This window comes from Vollenhovia emeryi, unplaced genomic scaffold, assembly GCF_000949405.1.
Source record: "Vollenhovia emeryi isolate VEMERY1.0 unplaced genomic scaffold, V.emery_V1.0 DF939189.1, whole genome shotgun sequence".
NCBI lineage: Eukaryota > Metazoa > Arthropoda > Insecta > Hymenoptera > Formicidae > Vollenhovia > Vollenhovia emeryi.
In genome coordinates, this window is record NW_011967177.1 from 327,661 (window position 1) to 353,054 (window position 25,394).

General features: G+C 39.8%; 1 protein-coding gene across 5 annotated transcripts in view; it reads right to left on the reverse strand.

Moving 5' to 3' along the window:
- Positions 1-1,960: 1,960 nt before the first annotated feature.
- Positions 1,961-25,394, reverse strand: part of LOC105562387 (filamin-A) — a 49,784-nt gene continuing 26,350 nt past the window's right edge. For 3 of the 5 annotated variants that reach the window (XM_012013183.1, XM_012013182.1, XM_012013187.1), the window contains 10 exons: positions 24,441-24,739; positions 21,707-21,845; positions 15,018-15,243; positions 9,506-9,646; positions 8,714-9,016; positions 7,435-8,493; positions 4,732-4,925; positions 3,586-4,027; positions 2,887-3,090; positions 1,961-2,664 (listed from right to left, as the gene is read on the reverse strand). In XM_012013183.1, coding sequence (XP_011868573.1) covers positions 2,480-2,664; positions 2,887-3,090; positions 3,586-4,027; positions 4,732-4,925; positions 7,435-8,493; positions 8,714-9,016; positions 9,506-9,646; positions 15,018-15,243; positions 21,707-21,845; positions 24,441-24,739 — 3,192 coding nt within the window. In that variant the 3' untranslated portion in view covers positions 1,961-2,479. Of the gene's footprint in view, positions 2,665-2,886; positions 3,091-3,585; positions 4,028-4,731; positions 4,926-7,434; positions 8,494-8,713; positions 9,017-9,505; positions 9,647-10,228; positions 11,174-15,017; positions 15,244-20,509; positions 20,619-21,706; positions 21,846-24,440; positions 24,740-25,394 lie in introns of those variants that run through there. The other 2 variants (XM_012013186.1, XM_012013184.1) reach the window with 2 other exon arrangements.

Below are 25,394 nucleotides of genomic sequence, written 5' to 3' on the forward strand. Positions count from 1 at the left end.
GTAAAGTAAAAATTTTACATTTACTTCAAAGACTGATTGGACTGTTTCGTATGAGTTTTTGTGGCCAATTGTCTTAAAAATGACCACGCGGTAGTAACAATTTAATCATTTAATCAAAATTTGCCCGCGCGCGAATGAGTTTCATATCGAGATTGCACGCAACAACTCTTCGTTCATCAAGATAAATAAGAAAAGTATACGTAATTACTTATTGATAGAAATATTGCAGGCAAGAGAGTGGGAAACTAATGCCACTGTGAATACGACATGCAGCTGTAACGTTATTCATGGTCTACAGGTGCAATACAGGACGAGACAAGTTACCTGCGGTGGGCTTCCTGTTGTATGCAAATGCATTCGACAGGAGCTGCCGCGAAAGCTTCGGCAACTAATTTTCGAAATAATCGCCGACCATTCATTGTTATCACATTTGTAAATGAAAAGGCCGCTTCTTTATTTTATTTTTTTTGTCATAAACGTGCGATATAAACTGTCCGCTGAAAGCACGATGATTAAATGGGCAATCATATTTAATCCGGACACATTCGTTCTTTTCTTGTTATTTTGACGGGCAATCTATTTAATAAGAAACGAAAGCAAAAAGCAGAAAGTGCAACGTGGCTTAAACGCATGGGAAAGACTTGGAATAATGTAATATTAATGAGAGAAACGGTACTGCGCGATGTAACAAGAGCGATTCGCTGGTTTCGTAAAACTGAGCTTGGAATTATATGTATAAGACATATTTTCCTTTTTGCAGAAAATTATGCATCAAACGTAAAATAGAAGAGCTGCTTGACAACTTCGTAGATAATATTATCATACTTCTCTCCGATTATTTTTTGTTATCAAAATTGTTTTCCATGTATATCTGCATGGTAACTTTCGAAAGTAATACCGAGCTAAACAACGTAAATAATAAACTAGCGCAACTAATTCGTAAAAAACTGCTTTCGCAATTTTTTTTCTATTAGCTAAATGAAATAAAACCGTATTCTGTCTTTGGAAATAAAGTTCGAGAATAATTTTCGAAAAATTAATTGAATTATAACATTTTTTAAATGTTTGTTTTGCTCGAAAATATACTTTTTATCTAACTTCTAAATGTTATTCTATCTGCTGGATGCAATTATTCGAAGAACAGCATGCATCGCACGCTTACTGTCACGCAGACAAGAAACATGCTTTCTCACAAGGATAAGATGGTAAACGAAAAGTCCATATAATAAATATATTATTTATTTAACTTCTATTTTATATTATTATAATAATCAGTTGCAATATATTTAATCTATACTTATAAAGAAACGATCGAAATTGTTCCTCGTCGATTTTGAGGAATTTTGGATACATTTTAGAACTGCTAAAACTATGAGACATGTCTTTTTACACAATACTTTTTTCGTTTAGAGATGGAAACAATTCTTCTAAGTTGCATTTCTTAATTTTGGTCGAATGTTACAATAATTGAAATTGTACGATATACAAACAAAATTTTCTAAGAAAAATATGATATTTTATGTATTTCATAATAATGCATTTAGATGTTGGAAAATATATTTTTAATATATCTCTCTTCTTACATTATTATTGAAATTAAAATCGAGCCATTGAGAGCTATTGTTTTAACCTTCAAGTATACGAAAAAACATGTAAAAATATATGTTTCTTTCATTTTTAGCTGTTTTATAATATGTCCAAAGCCGACTAGAATCAATAAGGAACAGTTCCGAATATTTCTTTGTTCAATAACCGATAATATAACATAATGTAATCAGGATCTGACTTGAATGAGACATGACAGCGTCTTTGCGTGTGGCTTTGTATATGATACTGCATGTGTGTGTGAATCTGTGAAATATATCTCTGTATATATTATGCTTACATCGAATCAAAGGCACAATTGGTGTTTTTGAACAAACAACAAGTAATTGACCTACGTATTTCGTCGTCATTTTAATTTTTCGTCATTTCTAATGACAATTCTATTTGTTTTGTATTGTATATTGTATATATAATATACAATACAATTGTATTGTATATTGTACATATAATATACATATATACAATAATTTGTTTAAGAAAAATCGTCAATTTTTAAAATATCCAACATTATGTTCCGAGGACCTTGGAAGGATAAGCGAATGAACTATGTCGACGAGAAGTCACAACGCGAGTTTATCGTCAGTGTCATAGTTGTCTTCTGTATATGACTGCTATTCTAAAAATCGAGATAACACATGTCGTTTCGACGTAGGCCGGATCGCTTTTAGATATTTCTCGCCAATAGTTGATATCGAGTTACGAGTTTACGATCGCAAATCTAAATTGGCACTTAATTTGTTTCTTTTTTTGGCGAGGTTGAATGTGAACTCGAGGACCCGTGTAGTTTACAACGAAAGTACGACGCATGGCTCTATTTTATTGACCGTCGCTGCGGTTGCAGACGCGTTGCGTCTAGTCGGGCTGTTGGTCCGGCTTAAACTTCAACTTTGTAGGGCGAACCGGGAATGTGATCGTCGCCCCATTTGACGATCACGATGTACTCGCCCCGCTCGCGCGGTAGGTAACTCACATTGTAATTGTTGCGGCCCGTGTGTTTCACGTAGACTTCCTCGCACGGCCCTTTGGGCCCGTATACGCCCACATAAAGAATATTGTTACCTGTAATTACGACACTGGTCAATGATTTCGAATGATAATTAAAAAGAAACAGCTAATCAACTCTTAACGCTACTTGTAAGTTTTCAAAATTGTCATCTATGTAGATTTACAATAGCGAAATATAGGCAATAAAATGTGATCGGCAAATTAACGATGCTTGATTGCAGAAGATTTTTATAATCGGATCGATAACAAATATGGATTATGATAGCAACCACATACCGGCATCTCCCGCGTGCACGGTGAATTGATTTTGTTTCCCTAGATAAGATTTCTTGAGACCCATGCCTTTACTCGTCACCTTGGCCGCGTCGGACTTGAACAACGGCAATATCGGTCCAGTCTGCTTGCTTTTCGATATCTTTTGCACGGTCTCGACGACGATCGAGCTTGTCTCTTGCGCACCTCTTTCCGCCAAATCCGCGCCTGGAATAGACAATATTTACTTTATCTAATGCCGCTTTCTGTGTTAGAATATATTATAAAGTGTGTATACATCATTGCTGTTATAAGCAGGGTTGGGAAGTAACTCGTTACTTGTAACGAAGTTACAGTTACTTTTTTTTAGTAACTCTAACTTAACTTCATTACTTTCTCTCCATCTGTAACTGTAACTTCACTCATTTACATCAATAGTTACTTTATATATTTTTTAAACCTCTACATATCGCATTAGGCCTTGCGCATAAACGCCCTTATCGACGCTTTACAATTCAAATGCTGATTTGATATTTTTATTGCAAGAAAGTACCTGCAAAGTAACGATTCGTTACTTTTTGAGTAACTGTAACTGTGACGCGGTACCTTTCAGAATTGGTAACTTGTAACTAGTTACATTTTTAGCGAAGAAACTGTAACCGTGGCTAAATACTTTTTCTAAAGTAACTTTCCCAGCCCTGGTTATAAGGATGTGTTACTCACCTGTACAAGGAACCTTGTATGGCGAGCCCACGATGTGGTAGCCGTTGTACTTGATGCTAATGTAGTAGTCGCCCGGTACCAAAGGCGTGTATCTGACCTTGTAGCCCTCCTCGACCTCAGTGCAGTCCATAGCGACCTTGCTGGGTCCATCTACAGTGACTCCCAGCGCCCCGCTGCCCGCGTTGCACGTGTCGATGATGAAGTCGGTCTTCTGACCGGTCTTGATATCCTTCAGGCCGTTGCCGTAGGCGTGCAACGCCGCCGGGTCAGCGTCCACTTTACCAACTTTGACGCGATACGGACTGTTCGTTATATGCACTCCGTTGAATTTCATGTGGATTTGGTGAATGCCGTTCTCCGTCGGCATGAACCTTACCGAGTACGTATCCCCATCGATATTCTGGATGAAGCAGTCATCCTGGGCACCGCTCGGAGACACGATCTGTAAGCATAACGGATAGCTTGATGCAACTCGACGAGTTAGCCCTTAGAAATCTTATACCATTTATTATAAAACGTCTCTATCGTATCGCAATTAAAAAAAAGAGTATAGAGATAAGAATATTTGATTTAAAAAATTAAGTCTCTGTTGAGGGATTACTTTGCAATTGTGAAAAAAGTGTACTTTTATACTAGTTTTTTTACTCTTCTTTCTTCCCAATATCTAAGAAGTATTCATGCTTTTTTTCAACGTAAAGTTTCTCTTCGATATTGCGCAATTTCGAAGCATTTGACTTCTTATACGATCTGAGGATTTTACTTCGGCAAGAATAAACATTACACAATTTAGTGCTTTTCAAATAGCACCGTTGAGCCGCAAAGAGCCGAGTGTAAAAAAAAACAAAATAACGAAATTTTCAAACGAACGACCACCGAGAGGAGCCGTTACGAGGATGATGGAGATGCTGCCACTTTGTGTCGAAATCCTCCACGTGACTCATCCAGCTATGTGCATGCGGCGAACAGTAAAAATACGCTCGCGGTCTCACCCACGCGGTTTATTGCGACGACGGCCGTTTCACACGCGCGCGAGTTATTTACAGCGCTCCTCCTCTCTTTCGCAAGGGGATGTGTCGCGGCGCCATGTTACAACGTTACAGCCCCTCGAGGCGTCCGTGTTAGCCAACGGGGAAAGGGCGGCTTTACCTTCGCGTCCAGTTCGCCTTTCGCGCCGTTCTTGCGCACCAGGAAGGTGCACGGCTTGTCAGGTTGCACTCCGCTCTCGGGAAATTGCGCGACCTCGAGCTTGTGCGCGTCGCCCATCGCCGGCGAGATGTAAACCTTGTGCGGCGAGTCAGGGATGTGCTGATCGTTGAACTTGATTCCCACCCTGTATTCGCCTGAAAGCAAGCAATGCACGACGTGAATTAACGAATTAAATAACGTAGATTCACTCGTCTACCGCTAACACGGAGGGTCCCTTTTAATAAAACCATGGTCTCCAACATTTTTCGGGAAAAAATCTCTCCCAAAAAATCGATTATACGTATTACGATTTGTACCTTTTGTCATAAGTCAAAGAAAACCTACAATTTTTAAGTGAATAACCTTTGCGACGAAATAATTTACAGTTTACATATAATAAGGAAAGATAAGATATCAGGACGCATAGTATATAGATTATTATTCCACAAGTAATATTCATATGACTCGGGAACATCCACAGGACAGCTATATTGCGTTTTCTGCTCAACGGATCAGGAGGAAGGCGTTTGCGAGAAGGACATCCGCCCAAGGATCGAACTAACCATCGTCTTCCTGAGACTTCTGCGGCTCGTTTCCGGTCAGGACAATGTGCGTGGTGGCTGTGAAGGTAGCCATCGACCCCGAGTTACGTCACGGGTTTCGCCGAAAGTGAGAGTCCAACCGTTAAGGAGACCGGGAGGAAACCGGTGGTGGATAGCTGGAAGGGTTCGATTGGGGATGGAGGACGGAAGGCGCGAGAGGAAAAAGAAAAGGAGTACAAAGAGGAAGTACAAGGGTGGAGAAGAGAGTGAGAGAGACGAACGATCGCAGAGCTGTAGCCGAAGGTTGATCGCGTACCACTACTTTTCCTCAGGTCGATCCTGATCTCGATTCGTCGGCGAGCTTTCTCCCCCCCCCCCCTTGTTCCCCCGCGCCCCCGCGTTTCTGTTTTGCTCGCGCCCCCGTGCCCCCGTTGGTCTCCCCACCGTGTCGCAGCCCGCTCCCACGGGGCCCAAATATAACCATCGCGTGCTAATCCGCGTCCAGCCGCGAGTGGCCAACTGCGGAGCCAAAATATGGGATCTACCTTAGCAAATATAGACGGGGATATTTCGGGAACCGAAGAGAGACAGAGAGACAGAGAGATAGAGAGAGGGGGGGGAAGGAGGGGGAGGGAGGAAGAGGGAGAGACCTGGGCGATCAACAAGGTGGGAAAGAAGGGTGGACAGACATGGATGACGACGGATCAACGAGCAGTCGAGCCGGATTCATTAACACTTTGTGGCTGGCCGACGTTGATCTACGTTCGCGGCTACGGTGCGCATGTAAACCCAATCGCGCGTGAATACGTGATCCGTCATCAATAGAGGCTGTTTCAATGACCACTTGAACGAATTTAAATTTAAAGTATGTGGATTTGCTGTTCCGACAATGAGCTGTGTTTTAAGGCCGACGAAAAATAGGGGCGCAGTTTACTGCGTTGAGAAAAAATAAAGTATAGAAGATTCACACGGGCGTATTGTTGTCAGGCTACCAAGATCCGGCCGAAAATCTCCGATTAGTTGTATTGAATTTAAATTCGTTGAAAATTCTAGCAGCGACGACGCAGATATTTAAAGTTTAAGGCACAGCGTCCATCGCATTCTGCTCTATCAAGTCATCTATGGATTCGACATAAGAAAAAATACTTCAATTATTATGTAGTCTTATTCATTTGCATTTTTATCATCATTTTTCTCATCTATACAAATCACAGAGTTTCAGACTGTAGGTATGTACCTCGGACTTCTACAGAAGCTGTGTGAACTACAGCCTGAAGCTTATCGATGTATAGATGGGAATAAAGATTATGAGAATGTGAATCCTCGTAAAACTAGGGTCCAGGCATTAATAAGACTATCGGTTTTCGCAAGTACGTTGAAGGTACAATACAATCGCGAGACAAACGTAAAATAGCTATCAGGAAAAAGGTAACGAAACAGAGTCACGAGTCTCAAACAATTTCAGAAATAGATTCAGTGGTACTCTGTTTTCATTGAGAATATAGAATTGTCAAAGGTGAAGTGACGTTCCGCTTTATCCAGGAGATATTCGAGTATTTAACTGTTGCGCGATTAAATTCGCACATTAAACCCAACCGAGCGTCCGCGTCATGGGTGATTTAGCTCGCACGGATATCGTCGACGAACCATAAAATTTGTGCGGATAATTTTGGAGCGCTCGTGAGTCACTCGGGTGACGGTACGCAATCGATTATGTGCGTGCGCATGCGGCGAATAATCCCACCGCGACACAAAGTGTTTGCGTGAATGGTCCGTCGTTCAACAGGATTGATTGAGCAGACAAATCTTAGACATTCGCGTTACCGTCTTCTCAAGGCGCCAATCGTCCTCGATAATTGTCTCGTGCCGGTCAAGCGAGTATGATACAGCGTAAGCAGAATCGGCGTTGGCAGATGTCCATCTTGCCGGTATATTGTAACATTTTATGGATACTTTGAATGACGGATTGGCAATTTCTACGTGTCTTGTAGTTCCGAATTAGTGGCCGGAAACGTGTAACTCTCTTTATGCGCGTGCGATGACTTCAGACGCATATCGTTCCGTAGAATTTTGCGATGACCGAGGCCACCGCGCATAGACAAACAACACACTCGTGGCTTACCGGGTTCACTGACGACGTAGCTGACGTAACAGCTGCCGTCCTTACGATCCTTGAAATCTATCTGCGCCTTGCTGGGTCCCTCGACGGAGACGGCAAGAGTTCCCGCGCCCGCTTCCCTGGTCCAGATGTTGAACTCGCATGGTTCGCCTTGCTCTCCCCTCTCTAGACCAGGTCCACCCGCGTGAACTCTATGGGCACCGCCGTCCCTAAGCGGGCCTACCGTGAACTGGAAAGGCGAGCCGGGGATGTGCATGGACTTGTAACGTACAGACACCGTGTGCACACCCAGCTCCTTGGGCACGAATGCTACCGCGTAGATGCCATCCTCGGCCTCCTTGATCTCGGCGTCCTCGGTGACGCCGCCGGGTGACGTGACGGTGGCGGCGAGGTCGAAGGACGTGATACCGGGCATCTTGAAGGTCAGCTTGCACTGGCTACCAACCTCGGTGATCGGCACAGCCTCGCGCTGCCTTTGGATCTTCTCCCTCTGTCGATTGCTGCCCTCTCCGCTGACCTTGACGGTGAACGGTGAACCCTGAACGTGGTGGTCCGCAAACTTGAGATTCATAATATAGTAGCCGGGCTCGGTGGGCTTGTAGGAGATGTTGAGGGTGCCGTCCTCGTTGTCCTTGCACTGAATCTCAGCCTTACTCGGGCCCTCCATCGATAGAGAGAGACCGCCGAAGCCAGCGTTTCTCGTGTCGATCGAAAAGTTGTTCTCCACGTGAGTTTTGCCCTCCTTCAGCCCGGGACCAGAGACCTTGACCTTCTTCGCGTCACCAACCTCGCGATCCTTCACGTCGATCTTGAAGGGTGAGTTCGGTATGTGCTTGCCCATTCTCTTCACGCCCACTACGTGCTCGCCCGCTTCGCGCGGCGTAAATGACACGCACATGTTGCCGCTTCCCGGCATCTTCTTCAGGAAACATGGCTCCTCCAGGCCGCTGGGTGCCGTAATGGACGCATTCAGAGACTTGATGTCGGCGTCGGATACCTTACCCGGCAGCTGCACCTCGCTGGAAGAACCCACGGAGATCTGATTCCTCTTGCGGCCCTCGCCTGAAAACAGCATTTAACTTCTTTATTATAGAGAAAACGAGATACTTGGAATATCATATATCAAAGTAACCATTTGAATTAAAAAACGAAAAATTTTATATGCATTAACAAGAATATCATCGAAACACAATAACTTTTATCTGACAGTCTGATCTCCCAGTTTCGTATCAAACATACTGCGGAAGAAATCGTAATGCTAAAGCGATCCTGATGCACTTACCCGTAATTTTGGCGACGAAAGGACTGCCCTTGATATGTTTGTCACCAAACTTAACGGTAATCTTGTATTCTCCAGGCGCAGTGGGTAGATAAGACACCGACACCGTGCCATCCTTGTTGTCATGGCAGCTTATTTCGGCCTTGCTTGGCCCTTCAACGGCCAGGGAGAGACCACCCGCCCCGGCGCCTTTTGTTGAGATAGTGAAGTTTCCAGGTTCACCGCAAACGCCGTAGACCAAACCTGGTCCATACGCTGTTACATATCCACTCGCCAAGGAATCGACGTGGAATTTAAAAGGAGAACCTAGCAACGAAATCGCGTATAAAACACATTGAAGAATATTTATTTTACGTAGACAATTGCACAATTTTGTTAGGCGAAGATAAAGGGGTAGGAGTTGAAAATGTGTCCGTAAAAAATTTTAATTTATACAATTACTCGCGAAATCATAATTTCGGACTAAGCGTCACGCGACATAATAAATAATGTATAAAAAGTTATTTTATTTGAAAGCGAGAGAAGATAATTGGGAAATATTATATTTAATGATGGTCGCGTGAAGTAAATTAATTTGTCGGATGGAGAGATTTATTATTAGCACAAATTGGCGCTCGCGAGATCCATTACACGGGGAATGAAATTTCATATAGCCTCTGTGTTTCAGGATCGTACGGATCGCACGCGCATACATTAACGCGTTATTCTTGGATGCTCTGTGAATCTCCGTATGATCGATCGCGCCTCGCGATTGCATAATCGCTGTTAATTTGCGAGATGAATGGATTAACTTACCCTGGACGTGTTCGCCGTTGAATTTCACATAAATCTCATGGAGGCCCTCTTCCCTTGGCTCGTACTTGATGGATACCGTACCATCGTGATTGTCCTCAATAACGGGCTTGTCCACGTTTCCGCTAGGCATCTTCACTTCGGCTGAAAACGAGTAGAGTGGCGTTCATCAGGCGCATCCCAAGGACATTTGCGCGACATAGTTTCCTCGAGTGCGCCGCGATTGGTTGGCACTGGTGTACAAAATTACAGCTTTCGCACCCAAACAAGATTTCATATCAAAAATAACTGCTTAATGTTTGTGTTTGTCATGCCTCACCGTTTCATATTCAAAGATACACATACTAGTAAATAATATCCCTCAGAAATAGAAACTCATATTTCTTGCGCCTAACGTGTCTTTAATAATTGGGTTAAATTTAATTGATATTTACGTGTGAAAACCCACGGAAACGATTATCGATTCACTAGATACGTGTCTAGAAAATGTGCGAAATTTTAAAATCAAATGGTAAGCTCAAGTATTTTTTAATCAGAGGAAGTTGTGCAACATAGAGATTTTTCAAGTACTTAATTTTGAATAGGAATTCACAAATTCGTGGTGGATGATAAAACTTAATTTTTCAGTTTATATCATTGCGAAATACGACGAATTATGCAAGCCGTTATATCATTTGCGTTTGGAATTTGGTGAAGATGAATCGAAAGGTCTCCTGAAGGCAAAACCTTTTTTCGTGTCGACGTAGAAGATACTCTGGAAGATGATCGGCGCGAAATCGAGTCCAGGTCCTGGCACTTCCTGCTTTTCTTGGACGCCCTTAGCGTAGCAGATCGGTCCGCGCTCGGCGTGATTGAATTCGCTGAAGAACACGCTCTTCAACCAGGCTCTATAGAAGGTCGATACCTCCTGCCACGTGGCTGGTATTTCCGCTACCTTCTCTGCCCAAATCATCTCCAGCGAGTGCACTTCAGGATCGCGCGAATTTCCGCCGACGCACTTGACAAACTACCGTGGTTCGATCGTGGGGTTGCACTGATTTTACTCTGGACCACCGTGAAGATTAATAATCGCGTTTTCCTTTCTCAAACGAGAGAAAAGTTACAAGTTTACGCTGTCGAAAGAACCAATAATTTTTTACTTCCGTTTTTTTTTTATTTCCGTGATTCTCAGCGAGACAAGTGCATTTTGCACAGAACAGCTTACTTGAGTTACAAACGCTTTTGGCTCGCGCAGATGGATCTTATCTTTATCTTACGCGAGGAGAATGAAGCGTAAAAAAAAATCTTACATCACTTCCAAATATCGGTCGGGACGATACAACGTAAGTGAAAGATTCCAGTTGCGAGCGCGCCGTCACGTGCGGAAGGCAACACCCCGAAGGGGTGCAGTTCCCCCGAATATAGATCGACGTTAATAAATCTTCTCCGGTACCGAAACGTCCGCGCTAAAAAAAGTCGATGGTCCCCGAGGGGTATCGCAACGCAGCCGACTTGAGGAGACCGACCGACCGACCCACCCACCGACCGACTGACCAAAGGGTAACAACGTCTTCCGGCGTTCCTCAGTGATCTCGTTCGCGAGGTCTCCAGTCTGATAGCGCCTGTCAGTCGACCTCACGAGGGCGCATCTCCGGCACGACTGACGGTCGCACAAGCACCAAAGTCGGTCGGTGGCGAGGACGATGAGCTGGCCGTCGATCTGGCCGGGTGATCTTTTTTCCAGCGTTAGCTACCAGAGGCCAGTTTCGTGTTGCCTGCCACGATTGCCAGTCTGCCTCGTCTATCAAACATCCCTCTCTTTCTCTCCCTTTTCAACGACCTCTCTTTCTCTCTCGTTACGTCTTTCTTCGCGAAGAGATCTATCCCTCTCTATCGACCGCGCCACACGAGGATCGCACATTCGCAGGAATATCACCAATGACCACACACAGACATACACACACGTCTCTACACGTATACACAATGAACCTATGGAGGTTTACGCACGCGCTAATCCGAGGATTCCGCGGCTGGTGGGAGGAAGCGGGTGGTCGACGTCGCGGCGCCTGCACCTGGTGCGCGAAAATTTACGACGCAGGTACATCGGTGTGCGATGGTGTATTTTATATGCATATATACCATTACACGCGCCGTGGGTCTGTGGTAACCGCGACTCGCCGAGTTGTGGATGGATCGGTTGCATAGCTGGTTACGTGACGGGATCAACGCTGGACGGGTCCGCTCGATCGGGGTAAATCGGGAACGCGACGACGCGACCATCATTAGGCGTGCACGTGATAACGTTATTGCCAGGTGCCCGGCATATTGCTTTTGATTGCTATAGGAGAAGACTCGAGGTCGTCTTTGGAACGCGATACTTCTCGTGACGGGGACCAATTAATCCAATTATCTATTATTATTATAACCCGACGAGAAACATTTTACCCTTGGACGTCTTCTCTCAGACCGAAGTTCTTTAAGACTTAATAATGCAATAACGATATATCGATCTGTTTTCGGTTCGAGCGAACCAAAGGTACGGAAAACGTCGCGGAGAAACGTTCCTAAAATAATCCTGCACACATCTCCCTCTGATTCTTTTGTGTTCGTCTTTACGGGGGGTTACGTAAATTGTTATCACGTGGAAGGAATTCCAGAATTCTTAAGATAGACAAGATGGAGAGTTTGGCGCGTAACATCCTGGCTACGTTTCCGCGATCGCCGTTTCATTTGCCGAAAGAGATCGTCGAGCAAGCGAACCGGGTCGCACGAGTCGCGCGCATTTAACACGCACCACGGCCGTTATGACGAGGAGGAACGAGTGTCGGCCGCGTCTGACTAATTGTGGACAAGCGTGATGCGTTCAGCGTCTACCGCGCAACGTTAATCCAGCACACGCCGGTATAATCCGCCAGAAAATCAATGATCTGATTCAGAGTGATCTTTCATCCGGACGTGACTTCCGTGACTTTCATATTCCTGGATTTTCGTATTCCTACGTGTGGTATTAAGGTCACAAAATAAAAGCAATATCATTCGGCCAACTGGAAGCGGAAGAAAATATTTGCGCAAGATTGCAGCGGGCTTCCAGCAACAAGATATTGATCTCTTGGCAAGGTGCGAACCACCGTCCGGAATCGAATCGCGGGTTCGTCGACCGGAAAACCGCTCCAGTTGATCTTCGCATGCCGGCGAGAGGGACCTGGACCGGAGGATGAAGAAGCGGGCCGTGGACGTGGAAGGGATCGATCTTTTTCTGGACCCGCTATCGTCCTCGACCGCTTGGAATCTCGAGGCTCGGCTTTAGACCAACCGCGCGACCAACGTGCATCCGGAGCCACTTAATCACCCAATATTAATATCGCGGACAGTGCGTCGCGCTTATTCGACATATATATCGTCCTTCCACACCGGCCTGTCCAGCTCGCCATATTTTTGGCAGGGTGGTGGATAAAGCGAATATACGAATCCGTCGCGTCTGTCATTTGATGCTTTCTGAACGCGCGTTGGTCAACCGCGAAACACTACGTATAATTGAATCGCATTACACGCCGTCGCTCGTTCATTTATCTAACCAGGTTCGACCATCCAGAGAGGACTCTTTCCAGTAACAGAAGCTTATCATTATTTCCTCCATTCTGTTAATGCTTAGCTCGTTACTTTGCCTATTAATATTACAGAAGTATTTATTAAACTTAATACTATTACCTCTTATTATTAATACATTAGTGATTAATAAAAATCCAATTAATAAGTTTTTTTTCAAATGAATCATCTCTTGTCTCATAATAAGTGAACTTGACCGTTTCTATATAATACAAGTAATCGAAATACCTTATATCGTCGGACTGGATCTTACAATTAGTGTCTAATAATATTGTGCGTGTACATTTTTTTCCAACAGAGCAAACTGCGCACCAAGAACTTGGCCAGTCTTGAAACACAGACTAAAACTCTAACTAAAGTCGAAATAGCATACAATATTCATAATTAAATTAATTCGAAGTTATTTGAACCCGAATCTTCCTATTTCTCGATCAATTCGACTACTGCAGCATTCTTTACAGTTCATTTCTAAAGAATGTATACTTAGCATCATCATTAAATTGCTTATCAATTTAACCACGTATACTATTTCGACTTTAGCTTCAGACTGTGTTTCTAGACCGCTAGTTTTCGGCGCGTGGTTTGCTGTTTGGAAAAATGTATACGTAAAATATTATTAGGTGCTAAAATCCAGCCCAACCTTACGAGACATTTCTATTACTTGTATTATCTCGTTCCCTTTATCTAACAGCAACGATTAATTTATTACGCTACAATTCTGAATTTAATTTTGAAGTGTTGGAACTGCAACGGCGATCATTAATCAATTCAATTTATTAAGCCATCAAGTGACGCGCTGGTGCAAGTAGTCAAATGCGACAGCGGTGCGCATGATTAATAACGATATAAGTCACACATTGTGATTTCGTCACAATGTTAAGTAGGTGTTTAAGAATGACGTATGCATTAGTCATTGCAGAAAGACGGTGAGTGGGGGAAGTTTTATCCGTACAAAAATTTAAGAACGCGCGAAACGTGCCGAATCCGTCTCCACACGAGGCGGAAGAATTCGCATCGTAAAGTCGGCAGAGCAACGCAACACGTTGCGCAGTAAAATCGGAGATTTATTTCCGCGCAGCGAATGGGTTCCAGCCGACGTGCGTTCAACTATTGCTAGTTAAACTAATAATAGAAATTAGACTAAATAAACTAACTGCTGTGAAAATATTATGTTGATATTATTTATACAGTTCGATCAACGGGAACAAGTTTGTTGCTCTATATGCACCTCCAGTCATACATTTGAAAGATATATTTAAGATCGTTTAATTGACAATTTTTTGGAACGTGTTAAAAAGTATATATTTTTTAAATAAAAATTTAATATTTTTAACTGATTAGAAATCATGAGAGATCTCTTCTCATTGTACAATTATGAATTTTGATTAAGTAGAAAAGAGAACATCAAAAAGCATTTGTATTTAGGTACACGTGAAAATTTGTAATTTGTTCCAATGAACGAGAGAACAATAATTCAAAATAATTTAAGAAAATAAGTCAGGAAGTCCTGCAAGTTCCGCCTGTCACTGATTGACAGCAGTTTTAATTGTAAGTTTAATTAATGTTAAATTTTACTGTTACTGTATGTTTTTAAATTACAGTCATAATTTTTAGACGCAGTAGTACCAGACAATGTTACGTGTCGCATTGAAATTAAATGTATAAAATAATCTCTTCATAAACAAAATAACATTATTGATACTCTTATAAGAGAAAGCGATTAAATTGCCGGTGAATACTGTGGCAATTCATACTTCTCGGTGTCCAACCAATCGCAGCATACGTACTTAAAATTTATATTATTATGCAGCAAATGAATTTTATGAGAAAAAAATCTTTTTGGACAAATTTTGAGATAAATATTAAGGCAACATGTGAAAAATAGACAAAAGTGTTAAGAATTCTTAAAATACGAAAAGATTTCACTTACAAGTAACTGTGCCACCGCTTGCAAGAGGTAGTGGGATGGAGTTCAATCGGATAACGTTGAAATTCTTTTTCGATACCTCCTGCTGGCTGCTACGCTTTGTGGTGACAGTGGAGCTCTCCTGTACAGTTGTGCTGCGCTGCTCGACAACGTGTTGATTTTGTCTCTGCTGTGTTTTGCGAGCCCGTTGAGTTTTGTGCGTGCTATGTTCCCGATACTCCTCGGATGCCTGAAATATCGTTGAAATAAACGAATCAGTTAACAACATTGACGTTTAGATGTCTTTTCACAGTCTATTCGTGATCCAAATACCTTAGATAATTATAAATTGTTCAGAAGACAATGTCTTGAAGCCAATTATTGTATTGTAAACGGAACAGTTTACTATACAATAATTGGCTTTAAGTTTGTAAATGATTGCATTTCAGTAACATGTATTAAATCGCGGTTTGTTTTTTATTTATTTTTATAAAAATGCAGAGTCAGAGATTATTATTAAAAATGTAATTGTTAATAGAAATGGGTTCACGACGTGAAGGCGTGTCTCTGGCGACAATGGACCGCGATACTGCATGATCGATAAGATATTTCGGTGCTGGAACAACGCCAGGCATTAGAAAAAGTATTTTTGTGTTTTTTCTTTACGGAATGCTAATAAAATTCTTGCGAAATCCACACAGGAAAGAGGCGTGCAGAAATTTTCTAGAAATCGGGAGATGGTGTACGTTACATCTCATTACGATAGAATCTACGTATTTTGATACTGGTCGCAAGCCAAAATGCGATGCGTGTAAAGAATTTATTATGTAACCACGTTAGAATTATTGCAAAATTCGAATCATCACGGGAAGCCGTCTATAATGAATTAGCATTAAAATAATTCGTGATTACTTATGTTCTTCTATAAGTCACAAGTTACATTTAAGTTCGATCGATTAAAGCAATATTTAAGTCATAGTTTTATAATAATTACAAAATAAAGCAATACTTAAATACTAATGCAGCTTTACGGAAGACAGTTCTTACAAAATTATAATAATAATATCTTTGCCTAGCTTGTAAACGCATTACTATTGGAAGGACAGCCTTACATTATGTAATGAATTTACATTAATTATTTCATCTATCGAAGAGAATTGAAAAAAGTTTCTCGTCTTAAAGATGCGTAATAATATCGCGTTATGTGCACAATATCAGAGTTGTTTAATATCTTTTCGCAATATTTTGCAGAAACAAATTTTATTCCTTTCAATTAAAAATGTGAAAAGAAAACGGCTCAAAAGAATCGAATTCCACAAAATGCCGCTGTCAATTAAGAGGTATGAAATATTACACGAAGCCTGTTGATCATCGAGACGCAATATTGCAGCTGAAACCAAAATTAGCTTTCGAGGAGATACTGAACGCGCTACATAAATAGTCGCTTTCATGGTGCAAAATGCGACACGATGATATCAAAGCAATATCAGCATAAAAAGATCCTTTTCCTAATTCCTGAAAGAGAAAATATCAGCTAATCTATTCGTGATAAAGAATTTATTATACATGTTTCTTGCTCATAAGTTATATACATATACATATAAGATGGGGAATAATTATAATTTAATTAAATAAATTTTGTATCTCTCTATATGGGAGCCAGAACAAAATTTTTGCATGTCTCGGTAGTCGAATTGGTAAAAATATTACGGACTGGAAGGAAGTTCAGGTTCGATTCTTCATTGTAGGGGTGACACTTTTCGCGATAAATTCTTTACAGTGATTTCAAGGATGCTTATTAGCATCCGAAAGTTAAATCGATTACCAATTTAAGTAAATTGGACTTATTGTTCCGTCGAATAACTGTATTTCAAGACCAACGGCACTTAGTTTGAGTGGCAACAAATATATAAATTCATACAAATATTTCTTGGCTACAACAAACTAGCGCGACCGAAGATCTCTATTTACTTGTCAAAATTTTTTAATTATAAATTTAAATAAGAAAATACTAATATTCGGAATATCGAAAATCATTTATAATCATTTTGGTTCATACACTGCCAGCTAAAAATTTGAGACCACATGTAAAATATCAAAATTTTCTAACGAAACACTATTTATTGCTAAAATTCGACTTACTCATTTTTTCTCAATTAAATGTAAATACGCATTATATTTAGTTATGATTAACATAGCATTGTTTAATTTCAAGAAAATAAACTACGATTATACTCTTCCCCAAAACTAGGCTGCAGACTACTTTAGAAAATGTTTCTGACAAATTTACCGTAAGAAAAAACTTATAGTTGGATTACTTAAATTAGTAAACAATTAATTAAATGTGAGGGTGGTTACTTTAATAACAAAAGTGTCTAATATTCTTGTAACTTTATAACAAATTTTTAAATAGAATTATTAGACATATCGTATATTTTTTACTTTATTATATAAAACAATAAAACATGTTAAATTATAAATTTTATATTTAATGGTCTCAAACCTTTGGGCAATAGTTTCGTCCTCGTTTCTCTCTTTACTTTTTGAAAATATAAGAGTACGAAGATACGTTAAAGCATTTGTTTAATGCATTTAGTACTGTGTACGATAAATTGCAAAGAAAAACAGGTGACTCGTGGAAAATGAGACGTTACTTATTTTGTCAACTACTTCGCTTAAATCCGTGTTATTCCTTATCCAATCGATATATCGCAATCACTCGTATCACTCACTCAGTCCGTAAACAATCGTGACTGTCACAAGATCGGCGCCATACTCTAAGCCTCCCGATAGTTCGCGGGCCCTTCCTCTCCTTCTACAAAGGGTTGATTGACTGGTTGCGAATTTGTGTACCTAACAACCAGCTATCGCGTTTCGGTGATTTACGAGGAAACGCCCAGCTACGTCGGTGGTCGACACGAAACTCGCGCCTCTCTGTGGTATCCAACCCGTAATTCCGGGCACAATGCTGAATTTCATGTACTATAATAGATACTCAGCCCCCACTCGTACACATTACAAAAGAACAAAGAGTACAAAACGCGATAGGGATTACGCTACAGTGAATCTACAAGTGATAATTCGTAAGCCATTGAAGACATGATAATATCGTCGATCGACCTTTCAATAGTTTTTTGTGACATTATATGCGTAGATGTTTCCAAATAAGAAATTTGATATAATGTAAAATGATGACTCAATGTGATACAGAAACGAATAATACTCGAATAATAACTCGTACATAATACAGGAGATAAAATGAGGAGATAAATTTTAAATAATACAATTGAAATAATAATTAAAAATGTATATGTATGAAATAACATGTAACGCATAATTTCTTAAAGCCTGGAATTAAATTGTCAACAATTTAAATACATTTAATTACAACGTTTACCACTAAACAGCAATATATGAAGTCGCCAATAGAGATGCTACAGTCCGCAATATTTTAAATATATCAAAGTCGTACAAAGTACAAAGTCGCGAAATCGGAGATCCGCGATCGCAGTGTGTATTGAGAACAACAATAAATTTGGATAAATCCCAAATATAATGTCACGTTTTTGTTTACGACCAGTTTAGCTATATTAAACTGACATTAAAGTAAGAGATTCACGGTTTTCTAAATGCCGAAGCGTCTGCAATTATTTATACATAGCTTTCGCATGAGCATCTGAATGCGTATCGCTTTTAAGTCGTGACATACAAATTGAGAACAGCAAAATTAACATTAATTGTTTGCGGCTATTTGTAAACGACTAGAAAATGCAAAAAAATTTTCACGATAATCATTCCAGAATTCGACTTGAGATTGATTCTGCAGGCAAAGCGAGAAATAATGGCGAACATCGCCGTCGGCTGTCGAGAGGAATGTGTCGCACAAAGTCACCGTTGTGAATCGTGGCACGGGGTTTAATTTAACTCACGGTATTAATTCACTCCCCCGTCTCCCTCGGCCACCCACTCCGGTTCCTGCTTATAAATTTGGGGAAGCTTGACTCGCACTCGAAATAGTCTAGGAGCTCTCCGCGGAGGATGGACGGCATCGAGATGCGTATTGGATTTCAAAATGGATCGTGGCTTTAATACGGAGAATATGATTGATGCTCCAAGAATATATAGATATCTCACTAAATGTCATCTTATTAGACAATAGATCGATCGCCAAGCACGTTGTGCCTTTCTGCGCGGATATTATTTATGCGCTGCAGTCGCGAAGAGTTATGACGCGTGACGTGACCTGTCACTATGCTGTACAATGTAAATTTCTCTTCATGCAAGATAATGTTACACTGGTAGTCTCAAAATATTTCCATCGATCATTAATTATAAGTAATCAAATTTTATTTTACGCTCTCCTCATTTTTAAATATTTGCTAAAGTATCACTTTTTATTCCCAGAATAACGCGAAAATAAATTCGATAAATGAAGTATCATGTCAACAGGAGAAGCGTGAGTAAAGATATTAATAAAATTCAATAATAACGTGTAATAATTAGCGCATATATATAATCATTTGTAACTTCCTAGCTTACTGTTGTCTTTTGTACTGTTGAATAGTTGAGTGTATTAAACTGCATATAACAAAGGCGTAAAATCGAAAATAGCACAAACGCTTTATTTAATCCGTACGCCACCAATTCATAAAAAAGAAAGTCGTACATCCCGAAACAATATTTCTCAAACGCTGAAGTTTAGTGAGTTAATTGAGCAGGTGTCACAAAATACCGTGACGGCTACATGAATGTGCAAGCATTTATATCACCGGCTTACATCGCGTTTCATAACTCATCGCGTTTCTCTTCGCGTCAAGATAATCAGAATATAAAAATATAAAAATGTAAATTTACTAAAGTGTACAGAAAAAATGCATGTTTCTACATTCTTTATTTAGAAAGAGGGATGTCTGACCATATCAGTCTTTCCCTACTGATAACCAGGTGAAGATAGCCATTCGGCTTAAATAGACAGACGGACGATATATATTTTTTATCGTATTACATATTGAAAATATATAAGTAGAAAGACTTATAAAATAGTATAAAATAATGTTTAATTGCGTTCTTGCTTTTTAAGTGAAAATAGAAAAGTTTAAATACAAGGCGATCGATGCAAAAAAAAACAACGTACCTCCGATTACTAACTTAGGTCATTCTAGACTACGGAATGTTCGTATTTCGAAAGAAAGGAAACAAGTTCTGACGTTTACAAAATTAGAGTAGGTAGTTTGGCCAGCCAAATGTCATGTGGATTAATGTGAATAAAAAGTTCCCCGTGGTTCTTCGCTTTTAGCAGGTTAATGGCGTTCCAGCATTTGCGATCGGAGGCACTCTGGACCACTTGATGACGACAAACACTCACACGCGTGCGCACAGATACGTGTAAACACACATACGCATACATACACACAGGCATACACACACACACACAGTTGATCTGTGCCACGTAAGGGGGGGAAGGATGTACAGAGAAGATTTAGCGAGAGATAAAGATGTATGCATGTGTGTGTTACTTGGGGCGGAATTCGTGTTACAGTGCGACGGGGTCCATGTGATGACGAGCGAGGATTCGTAACAAGCCAGCGGATGCGGTCCCGATGAGCCTTCGCAGTGGACTGTTTCGCTGGAGACTACGCGACAATATCCTGCACTACGTGTTGCCTCTATAGTTAGATACACCTCGCGCCCCACCCACCCGGGGCTCGTCGACGACGAGAGCACCGGGCATCCGGATCGGCATCGAGAAGATTACGAGGAGACTCCGTGCATCAGCACCCCTTGTCTTTTCAAAGAAAGCCGACGCTCGCGAGAGGAAACCCAAGCAGAACAAGAAATCATGATGAAGCTAAAATGGCATCATATAATGACTTTCAAAAGTCATATTTTGGGTGTGACTGAAAATTGATCAAATTGCGATCAAATTTAAAGATGCTGATAGATATAGTTCGCGATCCTTCGTCTTTAGATTATTTCTGATACTCATAACGTGTGTTAGGACTTGTTAGAGATTATAATAATGGATGGTAATAAAACAAGATATTCTTTTTAACAAGAATGATACGATTGTGATAAAAATATAATTTGTATGATAAAGTGTAATATTCAATATTTTTGTTCTGCTCAGGAATATTCACAAATAAAGTTGCAGGTGTTCCGTGACAACGGATCTCATAAAAAAATGATTGATTACAACATCAAGATATATATAATATATATTATTAGACATTAAATACTTGACTTAAAAATTGATTTCCGAACTCATATTAATAATATTTGTTATTTTTCGCAGAACAAGAAAAAAACGTTGGCGTCACCAAGCGATACCATGATAACGTAATTTCATTAGTGTGTGTTTCACGGTCCAATTTCATATTTATGTTCAAGTTCATTGTACGAACCTGACACATTTTATAATACAAATACGCGAAGCAACTCGAGAATTTCTTTAGGACGATAGAATTTAAAATAACGATTAATTGAATAAAAAGAATTATCGAAAAAACAAAAATTACGAATTTGTTAGAAACTTTCAAGAAGGTTCAAAAAATTGTTTTAGTGTAAAAATTTTAATATAAATTTTTTATATTAGGGATTGTTGTAAAAAAACTTTGCAAACTTTGGTCATCTTATTTTGTATGAACGGGCGTATAAAAAAATTAATGATTTCGTGAAATAAATTGTAAAATAGTAAACACATTGCAGTTACTCACTGTGAAGGTATAGAATCCGTCAGGCACCGGTTGACCGCCAAACTTAATGCTAAGGGTGTAGTCTCCCGCATCGGCAACAGTATAGTAAATGTTAACTGTGCCATCGCCGTTGTCTTCAATGTCAATGTCAACGACTTCACTGAAATCACAGACCGAGATGTATTATTCAGAGATTAAAATATAGAACGCAGATCTCCATTCAAGAAATTCCCGCGCATATTTTCATAACACCGCTACAACTTCATTCAGCAATAAGTCATTTCGAGTACTTCCTCGCGACTTTATTCGAATATTTCGAACTTCAGTAAAGTTAGAAACTTCGAAGCAGAAGAGAAGGGATTTAGTTAAAATGCAAGCAATAAGAAAATATTGTAAAGTTCTACTGGCAATGAGAGCTTGAAAGAGACAGCGCGAGGGAGATCGAGAGAAGTTATCATTGCAATGATAATATCTAATACGAAATAATATCTGAATACTTTTCCTTTTTATATACAACAAATAACTTTCAACAACATAACACTTCGCCCGATAATTCACTTCTGTACTTTCGCGTACAGCATTTAACTATAAATCATTATTTGTCATTAGGATACAATGTTAGCATGTTAAATGTAATTAGAAAATCGTGTTTATTATAGGAAATAATATCAGACGTCGTGTCTTGTCACCTGGTACACTTAAGATAAAGAATTTGGCCCGTTCTGAAGTGGTCTCTTCGACGGAAGACACTCACTGCCAACTCGAACAACACAGGATATCATAGATGAATTATGAGGTAGCAGCTGTGTACACCACTGTCAGCGTTTAGAATGCATTTATAGTCGATTTGATTAGGGTTGTGACAACCGTTTGGAGGACACGTGCTCAGTTACGCGTAAATGCACACGATATATAAGCAAGATAGGAAGTGCATGTCTTTCTAGGAATCCCGAAATATCCGCAAAGGATATAACTGCGCGGATGCATGGCATTACAACATTCATTTCGACATCGTAACAAGAAACCTGAAAATTAACCTTAGCTAGTGACAACATAGGATGTGGTCATCACTTAATTTTATCGTATTTTATTATTTAATTTCGTCGTTTTCGGGCGTACTAATTCCTTTTAAAATATTTTACCTTTTTTTTCAACACCATGTAAATTATTACGAAACCAATCCCCCCTCCCTCTCTCTTTCTTCGTGCTTCCTAAATAATCATTCTTCTTGGCGTTCGTTCACTGTCGACATCCAGTTTCGTTAAAAGAATATTTCGCTTTCGAATTAAATCAAACCGACATTTAATTTCAATGTTGCGGTATGGTAATCAACATGGATACTGCGGCCAGAGCTTCGCGACGAACCACTTATTACCACTACGTACATGACGTTCGTAATGGCAATGTGCCACGATCCTAATTTCTATCGAATTTGTTACACGATTTATTGCGGACTAGTTATTAACGCCTTCAAACTTTAGATCTACTTCCAATATACGGTTATAAATCATCAAAGTGCAACAACATGTCTCTATCATCTATGCTTTTTATTTGTTTCTCTAAATTGTTTGTTTCTAAATTTCGCTACAGCATAAATCCATTAATTTAAAACTATCTTTGCAACTACATGATTGCAATCGGCAAAGCAACAAGAAGTTGCGAATGCACTGATTATTTAGAAAAATAATTTATAGTTAAAGTTTGTAGAGAACAAAATAAATATAATAATATAATTGAATATGTAAGAGTATATGGAACATCATAGATTGTGTCATAGAAGAATTAAATAATAATTAATTGTTATTTGTTTAATATTTATGCAATGACAAAGATATAGCAGTAAGAGATCCTTCTCAAGTTCATGACTGTGAATTAAAAATAAATAAGTCGCGACGGCGCGACGTATTTCAAATAAAATGGAATTTTTGTCTGAAATCTGAAGGTCGAAGAACGCAAATGCGAGGGGACTGCAGTAAAAATATTTTACCGCCCTCATATCCATATATTTGTAATACAATATCAAAAGATATCAAAGCGCGTGCGAAGAATGTTTTTGAAAACTACGAAGATTTTGCGAAAACTTTATTATATATATATGTATTATACATATATATTAAATAGAGAGAGAGAAGACACATGCAAATGAGTTGGAACTTGTCTATAAGTCACTTCTTACAGGAAGAAATGAGCAAAGATACATTAAAGATACATAATAGACAAATTAAAATTAAGTTAAAAGTAGAATATTTCTTATCAATGATATATAATATATCACATAATACATTTCTCATTTTTAGAAAAAGATATCTCTTAAGCATCCTCTACTCACAAACAGAGAGAAAATTCTCTATTATGAGATAAGCTCGTAATATAATATAGCGGAGTTTCTGCTAAATTAATAGGCATCGTCTGTTGGTTCCACCATGAATATAAATTATTGCCTTTGGAGTGAAATCTGTTTAGTGAAAAATTGATTGTTAGATCGTGTAATCGTTGCGAAAAGAAATTTGTGATCGAATTCGAACGTTGAAAACTTACTATCGCATATTAGACTCCTATCTCATAATAGAGGACTTTCCTCTATATACATGAGAGATGATAAATTAAATCTCAGATTTCGAAGGAAGAAGAAAAATCAGAATATTTCGGCAACTGCGAGAGCGAATTTTAAAGGTTCCTACTATGTGTCTCGTCTCACTGATTCATCTCCTCCGAAATAGTCGGATTTAAATCGGGGCGGATCGCGCGGACTCACCTTCCGGAAGTGGAACGGATGCGGCAGGTCACTGCACCGCGGCCTGCATTTTTCGTGTCCACAGTGATGCAGTACTCCTCGCCCTGAGCCAAAGTATGCTGAATGCCCTCTTTGATCTTGCACTGGTCCGCCTTGCCGGTGGATACGCTCTGCACGTTTACCGGGCAACCTGGTACTTCCTTGCCGCCATACTTCACGTTGACCTTGTAGCGGCCACAATCATCCGGCAGATAGGTCGCCTTGTACTTTCCGTCGCCAAGATCCTGCACTTCCACTCTGCGTGGCACTTGGTCCGGTCCCTGGAAAAAGAATTCAGAAAGTATAATAAGCACGACCGTTCTTCTGACTCGTTTGTCGATTATGACAGTTGGTCGCTTGACAGACGGTACATATAGGTCTCTCTAGGAACAATCATGTTGAATGTGTGATGATAAATATAAATTACTGCTACGAGAGATGGTTAGCGAACGAAAATAAAAGTTTTGATTAGTGTACCGGTCGATGGTAGGACACTTGAAAAATTTGTACGAGAGTATAACAGGTAAACATGTTATATGATGTTTCCAATATCATACACGATGTTTTCAAAATCACTAAGTTGATATAATATCTTCGTACCAATTTCAATAAATTCCCTACCATTATCCGAATGACAAGTTGTCCTCGAAGTGGGCGAATACGAAGCGAGCATTCATGTCGTGTGAGTGTGTCGGAATCTTGTTCATCGCATGTAACGTTTTGAAATGAATTTAATATAAGAATTAATAATGTCAAGTGATGAAGCAAATTATGATAATGTGGAAAAAGTCGTTTTCTTCATTAAACTTCTTATACGGAATACTTTCTATTTTTGCGTAATTTGTGTGTCTAATTGTAAGAAAAAGCAGAAGCTTATTTCTAAAATCCGCAGTATCTCATACATCTCGATGCTTAAATATTTTTTTATCACGTATT